Source organism: Panonychus citri, unplaced genomic scaffold (assembly GCF_014898815.1).
Source record: "Panonychus citri isolate SS breed McGregor unplaced genomic scaffold, ASM1489881v1 Contig00092, whole genome shotgun sequence".
Classification (NCBI taxonomy): domain Eukaryota; kingdom Metazoa; phylum Arthropoda; class Arachnida; order Trombidiformes; family Tetranychidae; genus Panonychus; species Panonychus citri.
Genome location: NW_026515497.1, coordinates 807,919 through 830,812, shown reverse-complemented (window position 1 = coordinate 830,812; position 22,894 = coordinate 807,919). Strand labels below are relative to the sequence as shown.

Sequence of the window (22,894 nt, the reverse complement as noted above, 5' to 3'; positions counted from 1 at the left end):
TATAAATTGATGATAATTGACTTAATTCAGGTCATTTAAGTACAGTAATCAACTAATTGCAATCATCTTAAAGAATTGATTGAAAAATTGTTAACTTTTTCTTATTGCCACTCCTGTTAATTTACTAATGACAATGTTATCATTTCATAGTTAAGGTCATCAGATGATGATAATGATGATGAGGAAGAAAAAAAATTTTCTCAGATTCTCTAAGTAATTTTCATCCAAAGATGACCGCAGGTCATCAGGTAACACACATACCAAATAAACCTACAAAAAGATAAATAAAAAGCAATTTATTTCCTTGTCAATTAATCAACCAATACTTATTATTAACATTATTGATCACTGATTAATTAAACCTAATCAAGATCAAGTGGCATTATAATGATAATAAATAGTTTACCATTAATCAGATTGTTAATGGTATTAGTTAATCAACTGTTAATTGAATAGTTGGTATGTTTATCCAATAATTAGTTTTAATTATCAGTAAAACAATTTTTTCTCCTGGAAAATCATCTAATTGAAAATTCAATCATTTGAGTAAATACTTTGAAAGTAATTAAACAATTGAATAAACAAATAACAACAACCACAAGAATCAAATTAACTTGATTAACTTTTAGACGCTTTGATTGTTGTCGTTTTGTTGATTAGTTTAAATATTTAGTAGTAAATACAACAGACCAATTAGCAGAACAATTGATTTAATCATTTGTCTCCAATTGTTTGCATCAATTGTATTTGCCTTTTCTTAGTTGATTGTTGATCATTCGGTTAGTGTTGTAATAAGAATCCATCGGAAGAGGTTGATGATGATGATGATGAACATAAAGATGAGAATGACGAACATGTCGAAAGAGAAGAATTTCTCAGATTTCTTAGAAGAAAAATATTCCGTCATTGTGATGACCTGAGGTCCTAAGATGAAGATTAAGACAGAGAATAAGGAAAACATTGAATTAGAGACAAACAGACAGACACAAAGCAATAACAACTTATTACTTTGCTCATCATCTTCATCTTCATCTTCATCATCTTCATTACTATTTGAAAAGTAAATGAAGAAAAAAAAACATATTTAAACCTACAAAAGGAAAATAAGACAAGGCCAAAGTCACGCAAATTCCTTAAGAAGATGGAGATAAGGAAGATGATCAACATAACCATTGGGATGTTGGCGAGATGATAAAAGATGCAGGGATGATACTGATGATATAAAAAAATGTTGGTCTCTTGTCAATCTTGGTGTAGGTAATATGTTACCCTAATGGTTTCCAGTGGATCAAATATTAATCGCTATTTTATTTTTATCGTCAAATCAAAGACATCATCATATTTATGTTCACTTTTTTTTCGTTGTTTCATCCATCCTCATGATGATGTTATTAACGAACCACATTCCTTGTGATCATCGGTAAATTGTCCGTGATTACAGTTAACATCAACTGTAACTAGATGATGAAGATAGAGGAGGGAGAGAGAAAGGAAAGAAGATGTTAATACTAATACAGATAATGATGATGAAGATGAAGATGAAGATGAAGATGATGAAGCCAGAGTAAAGTTAAATATTCAATTGTGAATATCTATTCATACATAAGATTGTGATACGGATGAAGATGATAATAATGATGATGCTTCTTATACGATTACTACTTTTATCTTTTCACATTTGATGATGATTATGATGATGATGATGATGAGAGACAAGATGAAATATATTCCATCATTGGATATCCTGTCCTTGTGTGTAGTCTTAATCCTAAACAATTTAGAGGAAAAGTGGAAAAATCTGTTAGTAAAAGTGAATTAAGATTGTAAATGAATTGCATCTCTGGTTTCCTTCAACTTGTCAAATTATTATTATCATCATTACTTCAACGATTTATGCACATCAATGGATGATGATGATTATAAAGATAATGACGGAAAGATGATGTTAATGTCTCTTTAACTTTTATCCTATTGATTAGTGATTATCAATGATCATTTAGTTGTGAAAACTGTTAACGTGTATCTATACGAACACACGAAAATGATGATGATGCTAATCTCTTATTAAGGATACACTTATTTTTTGTTTTCTTCATCCATTTTTCTCATCATCCTTTTCACTTATTTCTCATTAATATATAAAAAGAGATAATTTACCAAATGGTCGATCATCATATTCTTTCATCTTCCACCATGAAACAATCAACTTGGTCTCCAATCTACTTCAAGTGATCTTTTCCCATGAAAACTGTAACAAATATTTCAATATTTCCTTTCACTAAGTGTATTCATCTTTGTATACACAGAATGTTCCGAAAAAAACAAGATGACCAGTGTTGACCTTAAGACTTGTTGGTGTTACTGTTGTGTTGTTGTTGTTGTTGTCGTAAGTTTATCTATTGGCTCCTTTCAAATTTCTGCTTTTACATTTAAAACTGTTTAGACTGACCCTTTACAACACTTGCTAGTCATCTATGGGAATATCCGGTCTATTGGAACATCAGCTGATCTAAAGTATCACATGGGAAGAAGAGAGAGAGAGAGAGAGAGAGAAATAGTAAGTTCGTAGTAAGAGAAGAAAGAGTTTCGCATTTTCTTTCTTAAGACTTGTTTCTCCATTTCTTTCACGTTTCCTTGGCACTTGTAACAATAACACAAAGAGCCAAAAGAGAAGAGAACAAAAAAAAGAATAAAGAAAATGTAAGAAAGTAAAACGTCATTTCTCTTCCGGTAATTTTTTCTCACCAACAATGGGTGTCTAAAGGGGGATATTCTATATACTCACGGTAGAATAACGGATGTTAGAAAGAAGACCAATTGATTGTCATCACAACCCAAATAGGAACCACAATTAATAGTCTGTGGATTAGAATTAGTGTCAAAATGTTTTCACAGAAGAAAAAAATTATTACCTGTTACATTTTCTCTTTGGAATTATCAACACAAGTGTATAGGAGATGAAAAGAAAATGGAATTGATTGAACAATCAAAGATCATTTTTAGATCACAAATATCACGACAACGATGATGATGATTAGTTGGTGAGAGTTGAGTTAATATTTAAGGAAGAGAACAAAAAATAAACCATTAATTATTTCTGTTCATCATTAACTTGACTCTCTCTCAACATCATCATTTCAAATGTGTGTCTCTCTTAATGAAAAGACACAAAATACTAACCCAACAGTTAACAGTTTAGTTAATTAACTAATCAATTTAGTTAACTGTTCCTCTTGTTGTCAAGCTTATAAAAATTGTCACATAATTAATTAATTCGCACTCAAGTGAAATAATTTATTATCTCACCAACTGATTAAAAGATCAACAAGTAAACAGATTAATCGATATATCGAAAAATATTCAATCGATTCAATTTTCTATTCTAATTAAAAATGTAAACATTTCGATTTGTTTTTCTGTTGTTAATTTTAATTCTTATTCGTTAATTTTTTAATTGATTGTTTCCAAATTTATTCTAAATTCTATTAATCATCTTGATAAGTTCATCTTTCTTTTGTTCATTCTTCCTTCCGGTTCCTTTTCATTTTCTTCTCTCGATTAAGTTTCAAACTTGTTGATATGATTTCGTTTTGATAGAAAATTTTTTTCTTCACTAATCTTGTTTATCTTTTTTTTTATTAATTCTTTTCTTTTTGAATTGGTGACAATGGAAAGATGAATGATTTATTTTTTACTTCTCTTCCTCATCATCTACTACTATTCTTGTTGATGGTAATTGTTGTTTTATATCAACAATTAGGGTAACCATGTTAACCAAGTTTTTCTTTCTTAATCATATTAATCATACGTTAATTTGTCTCCAACAGAAAAACAAAATGAAAAATGTATCAAGACCTTCATGTGTGGTGGTTATTGTGCTTTCATGTAATTTTCATCATTTAATCATCATCAACATGATGATTACCCTGGACGATGATGGTTTTCATTGGGAAAAAAAAACAAAACGGTCAAAACTTGCCGTTAGTTAACCTGTTGCTTTTTATATTGTTTACATCATAATCTGTCTTCATCATCACCATTATCACCATCAACATTAAGCTTCATCCTCCTACTTATTAAACCAACAACTTCATTACCATCAACATAAACAGCAATGAAAGTCAATCTCTAATGATGGTTAACTAACAACAATTAAGTTGACAATTTGTTTCCCAAGCCTTTTTTTTTAATATCTTCATTATGTAAACAACAACAACAACAAGACAAACGCTGGTGATTATGATTAAGCCCAACAATTTGTTGATAATCTCATTAATCTCATTAACCATCTAATTTGTATATTCATACAACAGTTAACAACTATTAATATTAACTACTAACAATCAACGGCCAATGACATTTTTAACTGCTCATTTAGATAAGGTTAATCACCAGTCAGGTCATATGTTAGTTTGGTATAACTGGATATGTGAGATGATGATTATTATAAGATTATAATCATGGAAAACGATAAACTCATCGGTCATCAGATTATCCCCCAAAATCCAAGTAAAGGATCAACAACAAGGATAAAGAAAAGTGCAAATCAGATCAACAAGTGTCCGGATTTAAAGCATCCTAACCAATCCCTTTTTTTTGGATTCTCAATGAAAAGAGAAACTGTGATGATGATGCTGATAAAATAATCGATAATTTAACTTCTTAACGTCAAATGTGTAATGCTTCTCATTTACTATTTGATTATCTTTATCATCCATCGTTCATTCATCTAAATGAAATAATGATGAATGAGAATCAAGGTGCAAGAAGGAGCAGAAAAAAAGAAGAGAGAAAAAAAGAAACATTCAAAGAAGGATTAAAGTGAAAGGTAAATACGCTTATGTAGGAATAAAATAGAGAATTAATATTAGAATTCATCTTATTATCATCCTTATCTTCTTCATCCCTCTCTCTCTCTCTCTCTCTCTCTCTCTCTCTCTCTCTCTCTCTCTCTCTCTCTCTCTCTCTCTCTTCTAGGTGACAACAATATTTACCGATAATAATGATGACTGGATATTTTCTGTATTCACCTTATATTATATTGCGATTCAATGGCTTTTGTTGTGTTTCTCCTGCTGTTTATTGCTACTTCTTCTCTCTCTCTCTCTGGTACCAAACCGTATAATGGATTCATATTGTGCTGACTGTACATTCCAATGGTGTAAATGTTGTATGTGAGTGTATTTACATATACATTTACATAAAGAAGAAGAAAAAAAAAACTGGGAGGAAAGAGAGAAAAGAAAGAGAAACAGAGACACGCGAAGGTTGTTTACATTTTTTTTTCTTCTTCTTTCAGAGTAAAAAAAAACTACGTCGACCTGGAAGCGACCTTAGGCCTCAAGGTCTTAACCTGATGAAGGAAAAATGATGATTATGATAAGCATAAGGTTCATCATCATCATCAATAGACATTTAATCAAATCACTGTCTTCTCATCATCATTATTATCTTCATCTTTTATCTTCTTTATGTGTCATCATCTTTTTTTTACCTTCATCTACATTCAAATGTTTCTCTATCATCCCTTATGGCCTCATCATCTTCATCATCATCTTAATCTTGAAACTAATTCATTTAGCTTATCATCATCCGGCTTCATCATAATCACATAATCATCTTCATCATCATCATTGGTTTTGATAACAATACTTATTATTCAGCCATTTTGTTTACTCTTTACAATGTTGTTGTTGTTTTTTTTTCTTGATTGTGGTTTTGTTTTTTATTATTATTATGTTGATTAACTTTTTTCTGATTGTATTTAAATAATTGTTGCTATTATTGTATTACTGGCATATTGTGTTTGTTTATTTAATGACAATCACTTGCTAGTAATCATAATAGTTAATATATGATGATGATGATAATTACATTTCAACAATGGTGGTCAAAAGTAATTTAATTTACATTCACAACCATGATGATGTTTAACTTGAATGTTTTTATTAGTTACAATGTAACAATTAACTAATTATTACAAACACTATTGGATTAATAATTTTTTAAAACTCTTTTAACCAAATTTAACTAAATTGTTGTTATCCACTAGTCATCATTAAAAATTGATTATATCAATTACGATCCATCTAATTGTGATCATACACTCAGTTAATCAACAACAAAAAAAAAAGGTAACAATAAATGATGGATTTGCTGTTGTTAGTTAATCAACTAATCAAATCATCTCATCAATCATTTTCCCAACTCATTAAACTTTTCAATATCTAATTTACAATCAATAATAATCAAATCATCATCATCATCATCATCATTATCAACAACAACAACTTAATTAAAAACTCTTAATATAAATCACAATCAAATAGTAAAAAAAAACAACAACAACAAAATAATTTAATGACTTTATCTTAATCAAGATGATCATGAATTTGTGATTATTCAAATGATCATAATCATTCAATTACAGAACAATAATTAAGTGATTACGATGAGAAATTGAAACATTGAATTTGAATCAATGGCAAGAGAGAAACTTTTAAGATCAATATCAAGATGAAAAGAACAACAAAGATGACGAAAGGTAAACGAAAAGATAATACAAAGAGATGATGATGATTGTATTCATCATCTTCTTACCTTTCCCAGGTAAAGGAGGATCTCTAACAGCCTCTCTGCCCCGCCCTTTATACAGAAACGATTATGTTGTAACATAAACATGTATCCGGCTCAATATCCGTAAGAAGAAGATGATAAATCCCATTTATATTTAATAACAACGGTAAAAGTACATTCGGCGCGTGGGATCATCATCATAAGATTAATACCTTTGATGATGATCATCATCATCTAAAGGTACACCTTGATTCTTATATGAAATGTAAAGAAAACAGGTAAATATTAATATTATGATTCGATTGGAAATTGTTTATCCTTTTTGCTCTCTCACTCTCTGTTTCTCTTTCAATGATCTCTCTTTGTCTTTGTTTTCTTCAAGATGAATGAAGAGAGGAAAATTATCATATGGGTGAGAGAGGAAGATGAAGGAGGAAGGAAGATAATGATTACTATTTGGAAGCACGAGCGTCACATGGTAACCAGAGGTTCTTAAGACTTTTAAATGTCTTTGTGAAGATGATGAAGATGAAAGATGACAAAAGTGTATTTAACCTGCTTTCCTTATGGAAGAGGAAGGATGATGATGATGATGAGATGGATGATAAACAGCCAAGAGATGAAGGAGAGCAAAATGTAACTCGAAATTTTGTTTTCTTCAAACCCTCTCATGGTCTTTTTCTATTGATCATCATCATAGACTTTTAAATGTTTGTTGTTAAATCATCTTTTCTCATCCATGAAGAAAAGAAAGACTTTATCATCTTCTCTTTATTTCATCTTTTTTATTCCTCTTTTGATTATTGATTGTTGGTAAAACAAAAGCTCAACCTTTCATTTTGACATTTTGTTGCTGTTTTGATTGTCACAATTACTTTTAATGATCATATTAATACTTTCTCATAATCCAAATCAAATACATAAATGATAATCTAATTGCTTTTTCATGATGATTATCAAGAACTTGATTCATCTACATATAAATTCATATTTATCTGTTGAACTTTCTCTCTGATTTTCATGAAATTCATATCAATAGAACTGCACAAATGAACCTGATTAATTTGAATTTTTTCTCTCGAACTTTGATCTTCCGATCATTTCTTAGGTAGATGGACAAAAGTACGATTGATTCATCGATTCAGATCATGTTCGAAATTAGTTGGTCAATCCTGTCATCTCAAGCATTGAATCTTGTCGGCCAATTGCACGACTGATATTTGGAAAACTGGTCAATCGTTGTTGTTTATTGTCGATGGTGTTGATGATGATTGACCAATGATCTTTGTCTCAATCGTAACGATTTCAGAATTGATCAGATAAAAGTCTCAACTCGGACAACTCAATACCCTTCAGTAGCTATGAATATTAACCACAGCCTCAGGGCATCGTATCCCTAAGCTGCTATCAGCTAATGTTATTGGTATTAACAAAAAAAAAATGCTCTTTTAAATTAGTATATTAATAATCTGATAATCTAATTGTTTGTTATCTGATGGTCAATTTAATTAATAGAAAATATTTCCATGTCTAAGATTTGTTTTTTCTTGGTTAATTGTAATAATAATAGTATTGAGTTAACACAATGAAAAAGTTAGTGAAAGTTAATTGTTTACATTAACAATTAACCCAAGAAGAAAATGATGATTTAAATTGTTCTGTAGGTTCGGCTCACCGAGATGAATTAATTTGGTTCACTTTGATTTAACAACAATTAACATAATCAGGATAATGATTTAACAGCCTCACCTATTAATAGGTAACAAGAAAAACTTTACTTGAAGATGAAAAAGTTTCCTAAACCAAAGTGAAAGTTTAATTGTTAATCTTTAATCATCATCATGAGTTGATTGTGGACAAGAAAACAACACATTGATTATCACAATTAGATAACTTCGGGAGTGGCCAATTTAATTTAATTGTTTTTAATACACAAATTAATTAGTAAATTGTAAGTGAATGTTGATTTAATTTGGATTGAGACAAAAATCAACAAGAAAAAAAGTTTTCAAGTTGATCAACTTTCACCTTTGCTCGATAACATTGAAGAGGTCGAATATGTTTTGTTGACCTTAAAATAGTTCTAATGATAATTGGTTTACTTTTATTCAATTTTTTCCCACAAAAATCAGTCAACAATCAAGTTACAATCAAGCAAACAATTTATTCACATGGTTACAATATAATTTGTTATGTGACTACAAATAAATTGAATATGTTGATTGTTGATTGATTATGATTTTATTGTTGATTAAGACTTGTAATTGTGATTTACTAGCGTGATTATGAATTTGATTAGCAACTTTCTTACCTGAATTTGTCTCAATTATATTGATTTGATTGTTAAATTGTTACAAAATATGAAAAACTTTTTGAATTAGTTTTTTTTCATCTTCATTTTCATTGGTAACAATTAAGTTAATCATTTTTTATGTTGATTATGTTTTTGTTAGTTAATCCGTGACTTTAATAAACAATCATATTGTTTTTAATTGTAATTTGGTTCCTATGGATGTTAATTGTTAGCTATTAGAATTTAATTTTTTGCTTGTTGATTTGAGATTTAAATTCTGTGTCATTACAAATCATGATTTTTTTAGTTAATGATAACAATTTACTCTCACGCAATTTGATTTGTGTCTGTTGATTGTTGTTGTTAGTTAATTAATGATGAATCTTTTTTAGCTTCAAACAACATGAGAAATAATCAAATGTTTCATATTATTAATTGTTGAACAATTTAACAAAAGTAATCCAAATAATTGGGACCAACAACTAAGCACAATTAAGAAACTAAATCAAGGTGAGGTTTCATTTTGTTATCAAAATGATTTAGTGATTTTATAGCCAATTGTACAACAATTAAAGCTAATGATGATTAGAATCATGATTATGATTAAGATGGTAAAAGGTAAATTGTTACAAAATTAGAAACTGAATCAAGAGCTAATCATGAATAAGGCGATGATTATTGGGAAATAAATGATCTTCATGATTTAGAATTGAAAATTTATTAATGAATTAAAGGTTAATGATGATGATCAAGTAACAATTTTACAATATTGATTGTTAATCATCATTAATAATAATATTTATTAACTAAAATAAATAAATAGTTAATAACAATCAGTAAACTAAACCAAATTAACCAAGCCTATTAATCCAATGGTAAAATATTAAAATCTAAATATAAACTTGTGGTTAATGATTAATATTTGATTATATTATTATTTTCATGATACCCAGCAATTAATTGTATATCCATAATAATAATATATTAAATTAAGATGATGATCAACTTGATAATGAAATGAATTAACTTGACATTTGATTTAAAGGTTTGGTTTAATTTTAATTTTCCAATATTTGTATTGAATCATTTTCCTAATGATTGAGGAAATATAATAATCGTAAAGTAAATTGTTGATTGTTTGTTGAGAGTTATAATAAAATTAATTGTTACCATTAAACATATATATCATCATGATGGTCAATTAATAATAATCATGATGATAATTATTAAAATCTAAGGGGTAACACCAACAATTAGAAATCTAATCATTTATATTAGTTGAAACAATCAACAATCGTTCATTTGAAATTTGTTTCAATTGTAACAAGATGAAACTAGTAACCATGATTACATGCGGCAGAACAATTAATTGTTATGATTACCTGATTGTTACAAAACTTAGTAAATAAATGATGTAAGAAAGTGAGAGAGAGAGGAAGATATTCATCATCATCATCATGTTCATGTTCATCTTAAACTTGATCATCATGATAATCAGGTAACTTTCTCTTAGAAAATTTTTCTTTGATTCTCTTCAATTCATTTTCTTCAGGTAAGATGATTATCATTACCATTTATGTGTAAAGAAAGTTGAATGAGTTCATCTTGGAAGAGAGAGAGAGAGAGAGAAACTCTTACCTGGTTAAGGTGTTTTACTGAAGGATGATAATGATGATTAGTCAAGTATATCAAAGATTATTAGGATTAACCTAACCGTGAGATTTACCTTTGATAATATATATTGAAAGCATCAGGTTAACTTGATCATCTCTCGAATGAGTCTAATTTAGTTTTTCCATTGATGTTAAATCTTCCTCCTCCTCTCACCATCATCAACATCATCTTCATCATCTTCCTCCCTCTATCTTCAATCTTCATCTCACCTTTTACAATTGTTGATGATGTTTTTAGGGATCTACAGTCAATTGGCAATGTTTCAAGGCAATCATCGGCTTCACAATGATGATGATGATGATGATAATGATAATAGTAATAGTAATCATGGATGTTGATGATAATAATCATCACACAACTTGTATTGAGCTACAGTGAAGCGAATCCAAGTTCACAGGAAATAGTTCAACTTTCAACCTGAACATCTTTGGTAATAAACCTTAACAAATACACATTATTAACTAGTTTTGATAATGATGATGATGATAATCATGATAATAATAACAATAACTTAAAGGTAAATGTATAATCATCAATATGAAAGATTATTTTAAGTTCAATGGAAAATCAAACTTTTCATTGAGAAGAAGAAAAAAAAACTTTTTTTTTTCTCTCAAATTCTGAACTTTTTTCATGTACTTTGATTGTCTATCGATGATAATATTCAATATTCAAATGATTGATTGTATATTATAAACAATAGATTATTGGGAATAACTTGAAATCGTGAAAACTGATCAAATGATAAGAGAAGAAAAAAAAGTTCTAAACTTAATAATCTTGGTAATAAATTTGAGCGATTTTGAAATGAAATAAGAATAAGGAAATTCTGAAAAGTGGATAATCTTTCAAGAGATTTGCAGTTGAAATTGAACTGAAAGGATTATCTTCATGACCCTCATGAAAAACGCTAATCTACAGATGGATATGTACAGATGGATTCGGTTGATAGGTCAAAATAGGACCTTATCCATCTGCTTATTGTGTGCGTACGTACATAAGTACATATCGTATTTATTGTCAGTCTCTTATATGAAAAGATGAGGATGAAAAAAAGTCTAATATAAACGATGGTGTGAGTCTGTAGTGCACCTTTAGGGCTCCCTCTTCATCTTTCTCTCTCATTGAAGAGGTTCCAACCCAAGTGTCATGCTTTAACTATGATGATGTTTCATCATCTTGGTGGTTGTGAGGTGAGGGTGAGGGCATTGGTACTTTCATCTTGGCCTAAGGGGAGCGATACATTGGCACGGGATTAGACTCACTCGAACAAAGAGCAAAAAGAGAAAAAAAAAATTCTTTCTCTCTCTTTCTCTCCTTTTTTATCTTCTCTTTCTTTTCACCTTCTTTTCTTACTCTCTCCCTCTTTCTCTCTCTCTCTTTTACATTCACATATATGACGTATTTATATATGAATGAGAATGCGCGAGTGAGTGAGCAAGAAGAGAGGTGAGAGAGAGAGAGAGAGAGAGAGAGAGAGAGAGAGCGTAAAGTTGAAAGTCTCTCAATCATCAAAGTAGCTTTAGCTTTGCAAGGTAACATCACTAACGAAATAAAGTACAACAGTAAAGTGATTTACCATTTGATTTTTTTTACTTTTTTCCATTTCTTAGTAAATTGTTTACCTGTTTGAAATTTTGTTTATTCTCTGTGTGTGTGATTTACCTGTGTTCAAATACCAATGGAATTAATTAGACATTTTTTACTTTTTCTCAACAAATTTCTTCTTGTCTACCTGACATATCAAATCACTGGATATTCATGTACCTGTTACTTTCCCATAGAGTATCAAGGTACATTTATGATGCAACCATCGCCATCATCAGCATTATCTTCAGGTTCACCAACATCTCCATCGTCATCGTCGTCATCATCATCATCTCTTTCTCGACCTTCATCTCTACCATCAATTGTGCCCCAAAAACAACAACAAGGATCAACCTCGAGTTCCTCAGGTTCAGTTTTCGGAGAAGTGACTTACTCCGAGTTAACCATTGAATCGGACGCTATTCCACCATGGGGATCATGTCATAAAAGAGAAGGAGCCAATGTTATCCTTAAAGATGGAACTGAAAATTGTATGAGATGTTTTCACTTTTCTCTGAAAACATCGAATATCCTTCAAATCCATTCTGCTGGATTAGAATTGTGTTTCACCACCGAAGAAGCAGCAAGAGCAACATGTCCCACCGATAAAACAATTAAAGAAAATAAATCGACAAATCAATTTGTTTTATATCGTAAGTTATCAACTAATTAACAATCAATCATCTTTTCAATCTCATCATCAATTGATCAGTGATAATAATCAGCAAGATAATGAAGATAAACATTCAAAGACAAAAGGGCAAAATACCTTAACTGTCATTTCTCTCTCTCTCTCTCTCTCTCTCTCTCTCTCTCTCTCTCTCTCTCTCTCTCTCTCTTGTCTTCATCATTAACTACCATTGATAAAATGATAATCTCCTCGTATTGTTGTCAAAAATTTTCACCTTTTTCCATATAAACACAATGTCAGGTATCTTTCTCACCGATGAAAACCTGTCCATTTATGTATTAGAACATTTTTTGCTTTTTTTTTCTTCTTTTTCTTCATATATTCACCTTACCTGGAGAGAGAAAAGCCAAAAAAAGTGACTTGAAAGCCTCTATGGGAAAGAGGGAACCCTAAACCTAACCCTCCTTTTCCTGTTTGTATTCATTGTCCCCTAACATTATTGGCACCTTACAACTTTACCTTTTCTCTCTATCACTTACCTTTACTATCAAACAATTTCCAACAAAGAAATAGTTTTCTGTAGATACACAATTGATAAGGAATTCGTATCTCTCTCTCTCTCTCTCCATCCAATGATAATATTTACCTCATCATTTATTGTCGTTGATTAATGTTAATCCAATGTAAATAGTTAATCTTAAAAGGATTCAAAAGCTTTTCTCTCATTGGTGACATTTTAAGGTTTCGCAATTGATTAACTATTAACTTTCTAATTATACAGTTAGATTATAAAAAATTATCTTCATCAAATCAGATTAATTATTACACACAATTGATGATGTAACTTTAAATTTCTCATAATATATATTCATCATCTTATCTCTCTCTCATCTTACTCTCTGTCTATGTAATTACAGGTAAAGAAGTGAATGAATCAATTAATCAATCGATTGATAAAGTTTTCTGTCCAATTAATGGTCGATATAAATTCACTTATACAACAAACAATGGACGAAATCAATGTAACTCATTACCATCGGATTTATCTAATTGTCCAAAAGGAAATATACTCTCAGCCCATTTCCGTAGATGTCAATCTATTCCCGATCAAGGTAATTAACAATTAACATGATTATTACTCTAAAAGGTTCACTTACCTACCTGTTAGTCCAGTGAAATAACAATCAAAACATTAATCGAAACAATTAATCATTTAGAATACAATTTACTACTTTCCAACTATCACCATGAAAATGATAATTAACTGAAAAGAGTAAATAACTTTTCAAATGATTAGAATTCACCATTTTCTTGGTTAACTTAATTCAGTGAATTATGATATTATTTTGTTTTCTTTTCGTTTAAATTTAATTGTTAATATTTAGAAAAAGGTTAGAAAAAAGTTAATTAATTTCCATTGAGCAAACCAAGAAACTTAATCATTAATAATAATGATTAGTTAGTTACCTTTAGTTTGCTTCCCTAACGATGATAATATGTAAATGATTAAGTAAGTTAACTAACAATAACAATAGTTAATTTAATTTAGTTAAACTTTTTCCATTATCATTTAAATTAACTGTGATTCGAAACAATTTAAAAGCCAAAACAAAGATATAAGAGATCAGCAAATGAACGCATCAACCAGCAATTAAATCAACTGATCAGTTGATAATAACAATTAATTTTCCATTGATAATAATAAATCAATTTCCTTTTTCTGTTATTGATAATTTTTTTTTCTTTTTCTTTTTTTTCTCCATCAACAGTAATACAATTCCAATGCTTAGGCGATTGGGACAATCCCATAGTGGGAGGCGATCGTTATATCGCTCTGATGGACCTTTCAGAACCCAAAAATCGACCTAAATATCGATGTGGTGTAAGTAGAATATCGATAATGATAAAAGAGAAAATTATTGTTTCCATGTTTATTATTCCATCATCCTTTTTATCATCATCTTTATCTCCATCAACTGTAACAAACGGAAATGGGTTGACGATGATGATGATGAGAATAAGAGGAAAATGACAAAGGTGAAAAAGGAGACAGGAAGTTTACTTCATCATCTCTCCTCATCCAATGTCGAGGGTTAAATAATATCTCTATGGAAGAGGAGGAAGAAAAAGTGAAGAGAAGAAAAAAAAAAGTCCAAATGAACATTAAGGGTTCGTTAGAATTGCAATCATCATAAGTCTCTCTTTCATCCTCATCCTCATCCTCATCATTATCTTCATCATCATCATCAGCATTTCGAGGCCTTGCCTTTTTTTTCTCGTTATTTAATATTCAATTACTTGATTTTGTATTTCATATATAAATAACATACGAAAAATAGTTGAATATTAATTAACATGAGCATTTCCGTTGAAATAACTAAAAAGTTATCATGAGGCGATATTATCATGGATAAAGATTATACAATAAACAAGATGAATTATCATCTCCCACTGAGAACACCTTCTAACCTTGTTTGAAGATGATAAGATAATTCATATAATTGATTGAAAATAAATATGAATGGTGCATTATTGTCAATCAAGGAACCAGGTAAATGATGATGATTATGATGATGAGAATGATGATGAGCTTGATTATGGTTTTTATCGTAGTGAGAGTGAAATAACATTTTACTCCTTGAGATGCTTATTTCCTCTCTGTGATTTGGTTATGCTTTTTAACCTTTAAATGCGTATAAACATGAAACACCCTGAGAGATATTCAGATAGACTTATATTCATTTTTTTTTTCTTCTTCTTCTCTCTTTCAAATTAACTTTTCTATTGAGAAAAAAAAGTTTATACACTTTGTTAAGTTGATATTATACAAAGAAAAGCCGATTATTATTATTGATGATGATAATCAACCATCATCATCATCATCATTATCATTATCATCCGCATCATGATGAGCCATGATTCCCAATTTAACCTTTATTGTTATCTAATTGTGTTGATATTCATATAACCATGATAACCATATTCTTATATTGTCTTATTGTAAATTCATTTCCTCTCTTCCAACCTTTAATTGTTTCACCTTCTCTCCTCCTTTTTAATTTAGTTATAGTTTCAATCAATTTATGGTCAATTTATCAATTATATTACTTTAATTGTGTTTATTATTATACAGAGTTTTTTTTTTACTTGTTGATTCATTTCTTTTGATTTCAATTCTGTTGATCAACTTTATTAACTGTTCATTTGTTGATGAGGATTCTAGTTTGTTAACAAGTTATTGTTAAATTGTCAAATTGTTACTCAATTGATTATGATACTTGATTGGAAAAGGATATCGAGTTAATTGTCAATATTAACGATTGGTGTTGATTTATTTTCCATCTCTTGAGTGTTGGTGTTTATTTGGAAACTAAATCGGAACAAGATTGTTTATCGTCTAAGGCGTTTCCTCGCTCTTTCCACCATAATCAAAGTTAATCATAAATTATTGGTAATTTTAATTCTTCTACAATGTTAACTATTGAAATAGAACTTTTTTTCTCTCTTTCTCTCTCTCTCATTCTTCAGGTTTATTCTTTTCTCATAGACCAATCCTGTTTTCTTTTTTCGCTTTTATCCCAATTTCGGCTTACATATAACAAGTATATTCTTTCCTCCTTTTATTGCTTTGGGCTCTTTATGGTTGAAAGTTGAAACTCTACAGAGTTTTGAAGGTCTTGAAGTAATTTCCTTTTTCGCCATGATAATCAGCATCTTCCTTTTAGATACTTTCTCTCTCTCTCTCTCTGATTATCAAATAAACTTTAACCAACTCGTAAAAAGTGATGTTGATCAATTCAATTGATGTTGTTTTCTGTGTACAGATTAACCAAGGAGAAATTTCAAATTGATCATTTAGTAGATGAGAGAGAGAGAGAGAAATAAAAAATGATTAGAGTGAAGATGAGGATGGAGATGATGCTGACTTACCGGTTGAGTAGTAACTAGGAATTTCTCAATTTACACTGAATTTTATCTCTCTTTCCATCAAATTAATCGATTGAATGATTTCTTTAGTAGTTGTAAATCTATTACCATTTATTACTACCATTGAATCCGCTGTGTTGACCATTAACAACTCTCTCACTCTCTCACTCGCTCTATCAATCTACTTAATCTTGATTTCTTTTTGCCTCATCATCTTGATTGCCTTTGATTATTATTACCAGTTGATTGTTGACACATACATATAACCATCTCCAGTCAAATGATTAAATTGTGATGTCTGTATATCTTGATTATTAACTTGAATCAATTTGTTTCCATCATTTTTGCTGTTTTTTTTTCTTCTGATATCTTTATCATGATGATGATGATTTTCATGATAAAAAAAGTTCTGTTTTCCTTAAAGAGAAACATTAATTTTGATCAAATCTATTAATCTTATTGCTTTTTTAACCCGTTAACATAATTGAAAGTATTAACAATTTAACGACATTTCCGTTGTTAATCAATTACCAGTTTGATATTGGGTAATTGGACTTATTGTTGTTGATTGTGTTTTCACAAGGTTAACAACAATTAATTAGATTAGCGGGAAAATTTGTTAATCACTTGTTTCTATGGGCAAATAAACATGGGTGTTGGTTTGAATATGGAGAAAGGGACAAATTGATCAATCTAATGATCAGATTATCAAATCAACTGTTGATTTTCAATCAATTGGATTTACTAATTAGTGATTAACTAATTGTCTTCTATTTCTATATTCCAGTTGTATCGGGAAAATGTGACCACTGGTCAAGTTTATGTCTCTCTATCATCTGATTCAACCTGTCTTACCAATCTAATTAACGCTAAATCGGGTTACGAGACATTTACATTAACTCCAAGTAAGTAATTGATTTAAATAATTAAAGATAAACAATTTACCAACAATCACCATGGTTAATTTGATTAACTTTCAACTGTGAAAATATTTAGATTAGTGTTAAAGGATATGTTTAATTTTGTATTTCTTTAATTACAACAACTTGAGATTGATTTGATTGTTGATTCTGTTGTTGTGGTTGTTGTTTGTTGATGAATTACTTTGAATTTGTAATTAGTAAATTCCTTTAAATCATTAACTAATTTATTTATTTATTTCTTCATCTCTAATTACCAGTAATTCCTGAGAAAGTTAATAGCCGATCTTATTTGCTCTCGGATAGTGTTAAATGCCGCTTTCCCGAGTGGACTCAAGGTAAATGGGAACGGGCTCGTGTTGAGGGCAATCAATTTAAATTCAAAGATGTGGTCAACAATTACCGGACATTAGCATCTAAATGTATCATGAGACAAACCAATACACCCAACGATAGATTCATTGTCCATTCAACTTCCCAATGGTAAGTTAATTGAATTGACTTGTTTTCCATAAACATATTCAACTCATATTTCAATCTTAATTGGCTTAACAATCAGTTGATTGTGCATAGAGAGAGAAATGATTGTATTTATTTTTTTTTAATCACTAATCAGATTAATTATTAGCTATTAACTGTTTGGATTGATTTCTCGGTCAGTGACTTGATTAGAGATTAAAGTTTAATCACTTTTTCATTGATTACTTTCCAAAAACCGTTAATTTTTTTTTCTTAATCTTAATCATTTTAGCTTATTGGACATGGATCATTATTTAGTTAATTTGATTTGCTATATTAATACAATTTAACTTTCACAGTTAACTATTTTTATAATAGAAATGATTTGAAATATAAAAAAAAAGATTGATACAAATTTTTGTCTTAATTAAACTCAATCAGTTTTGTATGATGTATCATGTAAATCTAATTATCTGTTAATTGTTACAATGTTTTCAGTGGTGATTCATTTTATACCTGCGTTTGGATGAAACGTCGATCAACAAATATACTCGAATTTCAATTTGGTTCTAAATCAAGTTCTAACTTTTTGGGAAATTTATGTGATGATCAACATTTCACTTCCAAGAACTGGATTACCCAAGGACGTAAGTTGATGATACGAAATAAAATTAGTCAATCTACATCTAAATCAACTAATTGTCATATATTTATCTACATCTTTCTCCATCTCTTTCAACCAACAGGTAAAATCGTTTCCACACAAACTCCATGTCCAATTACCGGTGATTATACTGGTGTTGTTCCTGTAGCATCTCCTGGTGAATCTGGATTTTGTGCCAAAGTTTCATCTGATTGTAATAATCCTGATATAATGTTCCATTCAGTTTCAAGCTGTGAGAATCGATCTCATGTTTTTGAAGGTAAATAACATTTACCATAAACATTTCCCATCAAAAAGAAAAAGTAAAAACTTGAAAAGATGAGAGATGAAGATATTGAAGTAGGAAGAGAATAGAAAACTTCATCACCAACCAGCACAAAGGTGAAGGTGGAGATGAAGATGATAATAGAATATAAAATAGAATAGAATAGAATAGAATTTACAGAAAAAAAACAACAAAGATTCTTTTCTATTAAAGGTAAAAAAGTGATGAATTTCTCTCGTTCTATTATTATATTGGTCAATTTACTAACATGTAACAAGTAAATTTCCTGAGAGAAAAAAATGAATTTCCTTCATCAATGAGATTCCAATTCGAAACTAATAGTTCTAATTATATTTTCTAATCGTAATTTACAAAAAAAGAACAACTTTTTCTCTTCTTGATTAGTTAATCTTATCAATAGTTTTCTAAATTGTTATCATTATAATCGAGTTAATATGATTCGTGGTTCTAACGGTTCTAACTGATTGGAAACTTTTTCGTCCTCTTGTTGTTTTCATTATTCAACTTGATTAACTTTTTCGATTGTTATTATTTTGATTGTTACTTATCATTATTCTGATGTTGATGATTATTATTAAGATTAGTTTCTCTTGGAAATGATTATCTCTTAATCTTAATCTGTATAAATGTTTCCATCATAATCATTGACCGATCCAAGCATATTATTTACTGTATGTGTTGGATATATTTTTTTGTTTAATCAACGTACCAAATACGTTAATTTAGTTTGATCATTTGTTGATTGTTGACAAGATAGATTTCAATCTTAATTACATTGAATGGTTCGTTGGATTTAACAATCCCTTTAAATCACATACACATTCACATTCACATTCAGTTAACTATCTGATTATTTTTTTCCCTTACTAAACTATTCAGCTAATTCTTGGTTCCTTAACCAACCAACCAGTCAAACTAATTCCGGTCATCTTAATGTTACCTTTTTTTATTTATTTATATTATTCAAACTTGTTTCCGGAAGTTGACCTTTAAATCCCATTCTTAAACTCAATCTTTCTCAATGAATGTGTGTGTCTATCTCTCCCCTGAATGGAATCATTAACATTATCATCATGACACTATTATTATCATCGTCATTATTGTTTTCCATTAAATGAACAAAAAAAAAGATGAAGTTCTAATTTGTTGTTGTCCTCATCATTTTCTTAATTACAGAACGTGAATATCGATGCCTTGGTAATTGGGAAGAAGATGGAATCCTTTATACCTTCACTCAACGTAGAGATACAACTGGTTATCAATGTTTCGTAAGTTAATTGTTACTTTTAGAGTTTTAATTGTTTTCATTAATTTTTTTTTCTCTCTCTATCTTTTCTCTTTGCTTTATTTCCTTTTCCTGTTTGTTTTTTGCTTCTGTTTCTAGGCTGGTAAAATCATGGACAATGGGGAAGTTGCTTATATAAGGGAAGCCGGAGAAAATTGTATTCGAGGTGATGATCCAACCACCATTGGAATGAAAATAATCAAACAAGGTAATTTAATTGTTCGGCTATTGATCAGCTTTAATTGTCTTCGATTGGCTTCATTTTCGTTATTTCTTCTTTCTTAATTACTCACCTTTAATGACTTTAAATTGATGCTTGGCTTATTCCAATTACTATTATTACACTTGATGAGATTTTTAAATCAAATGATTGAGGAGCAAAACAATTAAGAGGAACCTTTAAAATTCAACTTGTTTGATTGTCATCAACTTTTTCTATTCTAAATTAACTTTACCATTAATTCAGTTGACAGAATTATCATCTTTTCCCTTTTATTATCATATTAGTTTATCAATTGATTAGTTGATTGTTTATTCACAATTTAACTTCTTAGTTGATTCATCAAACTTTTTAACAATTGAAACTTTTGTGGACAACAAGCTCCATCTATCTTGTCCTTTTGTCTTTAAAGTTAATTAGGAATTGATTGCAATTATTATTATGATTAATTAATTTGTTGATTTTCTATTCTTATTGTTACAATTAGCTGCCTGTCCTCGAGGTGTTCCTCAGGTACCTTCGTACATTGTGAATAGACCCACTTGGCAATCGAGACCTGATAAATTGTCACCTTCCGTTTATCACAAACCTTCAATTCCACCGGTGGTGAAAACTTTATCAACTAAACCAATTTCCGCTCTACCTCAATATATCCCTCGTCCCTCACCCGCCATGTTGGGCTACGGTGACACTAATCCCCACTGGTACCAAGCTGATACACCGGCTAAGAAAAATCCTAAACCCGCTTCAAGTAAGTTGAATTGAGAGGGATTACCCTCTCTCTCTGTTTTAATCCTATTCTTTGGGAAAAATTGTCACAACAATTAACTAATTGTCTTGTATAATTTACAGTTATTCCATTCAGACATACAAAGATGAGACGAAATTCTGGTTCATCAATTGTTCCGATGATTTGGTTAATTATCCCTTTAATCTTAATCAATCGCTTATTTGGATTAACATCTTAATCAGATTAACAGGATTGATTAGACGGTGTTGATCCTGTTTAAATTGTTATCATCGTTATTATTTTCAACTACTAAAAGATGACAACAATTAGTCAAAAATTAAACTGATCTTCAATATTTTAAGACGAAAAGGTTTGTTAATTTGATTACACATTTCTCGTTATCAATTAACTAATTGTAAACTTTTATTTCTCTTTCATCATAGGAATTAATCACTGATTAACCAACTAGATTAATAAATCTACCTGATTTTAATTTAATCACAAGTGGAATCCTTAAAGTCACAATTTGTAAATTGTAATATAAAACCAGAGCCACAATCCTAGTCAAAGTATAACAATAATTAACCAACTATTTTTACTGATCAAATCTAATTAGTCTTATATAATTATGGAAACAATTACGGAGTAACTGCCATGATTAATTGAATTAATCACGATTTAATTGTAAACCCAAACAATTGACTGATTCATTTCTACAAGTTAATTAATACTTTTAATAGTATTAAAATCAAATGCTGGTGGATTTAATTAGAGCTCCAAAAACTAATACCGAGAAAATTAAATTAATTGCTTGAGTTAATTTGTTTTGATCTTCTAATTGTGATCAACTGGACAATCCAATCAAAAACACTGGACAAATTGGTCATCAATTGTTTTTAATTAAACCACAATTACAATTACTGTAAATATATATTGATGTAGATATGTAATTAAATTAGTTTAATTGTCAATCAATTGGCAAATTAATTTTGTAAAATCACAACAATTATATGAACAATTTGATTTATATACTTGAATAATTAATTGTGATTCCAATAAACAATTATATTAAAAAATTGATCAATAGAAATTAATTTAATCAATCAAATTGTTACAAAATTTTTTAATTGTTCTGAAACTGAATTGACTTTTTTTTCTCATTTAATCACTTCCTTAGTTTGCTAAATGTTACCTATCAGTAATCATAATTGTTAATTGTTAATTAGGTTCGTTAAGACAATCAGATTAATCAGAGTAAAACAATTGAGATTGTTGATTAAGAAACAAATTAGTGATGAGAAAAGTTAATTAATTGTAAGTGAAAGTTTATTTCAAATGTTTAAATTTAACAAAATTAATGGATGGAAATTAATTGTTAATGGTTGAGATGATTTTTAATTGTAATCATCAGAAAGCATCTCGATTTAAGTTAATTGTTTAAAGGAATCGTTAATAATTTAGACAAGTCCGTTTAAGGTGAATTAACAACAATTAAAATGGTAGAAAATGAAATGAATGGAAATTAATTTTTCTCCTTTATTCTGATCAATTGATTATCTTGATGATGAACTTGAAAAGCATCGTTGCGACAACAATTAAGCTCATTTGATCACAATTAGAACTCACAATTTATTTTGATTTA

General features: G+C 29.3%; 1 protein-coding gene and 2 long non-coding RNA genes across 9 annotated transcripts; 2 read left to right on the top strand and 1 right to left on the bottom strand.

Moving 5' to 3' along the window:
- Nucleotides 1-11: 11 nt before the first annotated feature.
- Nucleotides 12-3,299, bottom strand: LOC128387631 (uncharacterized). Of its 4 annotated transcripts, none has more exons than XR_008325145.1 (6): nucleotides 2,913-3,299; nucleotides 2,786-2,859; nucleotides 2,158-2,509; nucleotides 1,603-1,768; nucleotides 1,095-1,457; nucleotides 12-270 (listed from the first exon to the last, which is right to left on the bottom strand). It is a non-coding gene; the product is annotated as an uncharacterized LOC128387631 (long non-coding RNA). The 4 variants fall into 4 exon arrangements; XR_008325142.1 differs by lacking the exon at nucleotides 12-270 and adding an exon at nucleotides 280-924; XR_008325144.1 differs by lacking the exon at nucleotides 12-270 and adding an exon at nucleotides 280-916.
- Nucleotides 3,300-3,431: 132 nt separating this feature from the next.
- On the top strand, nucleotides 3,432-8,110 carry LOC128387629 (uncharacterized). 4 transcript variants are annotated; one of them, XR_008325141.1, is made up of 6 exons: nucleotides 3,432-3,732; nucleotides 3,828-4,828; nucleotides 4,978-5,174; nucleotides 5,300-6,544; nucleotides 6,656-6,854; nucleotides 7,685-8,110. It is a non-coding gene; the product is annotated as an uncharacterized LOC128387629 (long non-coding RNA). The 4 variants fall into 4 exon arrangements; XR_008325140.1 differs by having other exon boundaries at nucleotides 3,432-4,828; nucleotides 5,300-5,390; nucleotides 6,431-6,544; XR_008325138.1 differs by having other exon boundaries at nucleotides 3,432-4,828.
- Nucleotides 8,111-12,041: 3,931 nt separating this feature from the next.
- On the top strand, nucleotides 12,042-22,332 carry LOC128387553 (uncharacterized). Its single transcript, XM_053346755.1, has 12 exons — nucleotides 12,042-12,783; nucleotides 13,679-13,873; nucleotides 14,531-14,643; nucleotides 17,476-17,593; nucleotides 17,869-18,091; nucleotides 18,566-18,714; nucleotides 18,814-18,990; nucleotides 20,194-20,285; nucleotides 20,402-20,510; nucleotides 21,010-21,273; nucleotides 21,375-21,622; nucleotides 21,696-22,332. The coding sequence occupies exons 1-11, from the start codon at nucleotides 12,225-12,227 to the stop codon at nucleotides 21,488-21,490; spliced, it is 2,115 nt and encodes a 704-aa protein (XP_053202730.1). The 5' UTR covers nucleotides 12,042-12,224; the 3' UTR covers nucleotides 21,491-21,622; nucleotides 21,696-22,332.
- The last annotated feature ends 562 nt before the right edge of the window (nucleotides 22,333-22,894 follow it).